Below are 1,327 nucleotides of genomic sequence, written 5' to 3' on the forward strand. Positions count from 1 at the left end.
CGTTCTTTTCAATGCCAATTCGTTCTCGGTGCCAATATAATCGAGTAAGAGTAATGTATTAGAGATTATCGAAAGAGGATAGAATAGATAGGATGACGCTGAAAAAAAATGTAAATGCATCGATCGATAATCGTTTNATTAATGAAGATGTTTCTCGCGATAGACATCGCGAGTTCGATTCGATCACGATCCTTTGCAACGTTGATTCTTCGATTATTAAGCCCGTTTTATAAAACTCTCTTTCTCTTTCAAATATTATTACCACCCCTTTCTGAAATAAGAGAGAGACGTCGAGCAACGGTTTATCGATCGATCGATAAATTCGAATTCTCTCTAATTTTTTCTCTCACCTTCGTTCATTTTCTTTCTGTTCCCAGGAATTATGACCCTTACGAGCAGCCCGTGTGAGCTAGACAACATGAGCTTGTTTCAAGACCTCAAGTTGAAAAGGAGGAAGGTCGACTCCCGATGTAGTAGCGACGGTAAGAATTCTATTTTCCCCTTTTCTCCTCGTTCGATTCGACGTCCAATTCGAACGAAAGCAAAAACCTTTTCTTTTCTTTTTTCTTTTTTTTTTTTTTTTTTACCTCGAACAGGAATCGTGAAAATGTTCCTACGTATTTATCGACCGTGATCTATTTTACCGACACGTCCCCCTCGTTTATTTTCCTCTTTTCTTTTTTTTTTTTTTCCTCCCCCTCAACGATGAAAACGCACGAAAGACTTCGAGAGGCCTAATCTCATTTTAATTACAACGTAGCAGAATATGTTTCGTCGACGAATCGGGAACGATAACGAATGGATAACGATCGCTCATCCAGTGTCAGGAAATCGTTATCATGGGAGGGGAGGGGGGAATCGTTTCACCTTGATCGTAGTACGCATCGCTTCGAAATCGAAACGACGAATTAATAATATATTACCTGTTATTCTTTCGACGACAATTCGAATAGGATAGAGAAAGCCGATTTTCTCGATTCCAATTTCTTCCTTTTCTCTTTTTCTTCTCTTTTTTCGTCCTCTCGCTTTCGACAGGCTTTCGAAGTTGAGAATCAGAAGAATCGTGGGGCCGAGTCTCCTCTAATAATAACAATAGGAAAGTGCGTTCTATTCCAAGTGCGTAATACCAAGATTTCGGGCGACTTTATTTACTTGACGTCAAAAAGAAATGAATACGTTTGGCCGATACAGCTATGCATACCACAGGAATTATTCATTCCTCGGTTTCACAACTATTGCGCGCGATCAAGAGGTAAGGCTGGATGAATCGAGGTGTTCGCTTACTTTTGTGGTCAAGAGAGTCTCTCTCTCTCTCTCTCTCTCTCTC

At 40.1% G+C, this 1,327-nt stretch overlaps 1 protein-coding gene across 1 annotated transcript in view; it reads left to right on the forward strand.

Moving 5' to 3' along the window:
* The window catches only part of LOC102675684 (hormone receptor 4-like), a 25,248-nt gene that overhangs the window by 7,002 nt on the left and 16,919 nt on the right, over positions 1-1,327 (forward strand). Inside the window, exon 2 of the mRNA XM_031508728.1 lies at positions 378-482. Coding sequence (XP_031364588.1) covers positions 378-482 — 105 coding nt within the window. The remainder of the gene's footprint in view (positions 1-377; positions 483-1,327) is intronic.

Source organism: Apis dorsata, unplaced genomic scaffold (genome assembly GCF_000469605.1).
Source record: "Apis dorsata unplaced genomic scaffold, Apis dorsata 1.3 scaffold_98, whole genome shotgun sequence".
Taxonomy (NCBI): Eukaryota; Metazoa; Arthropoda; class Insecta; order Hymenoptera; family Apidae; genus Apis; species Apis dorsata.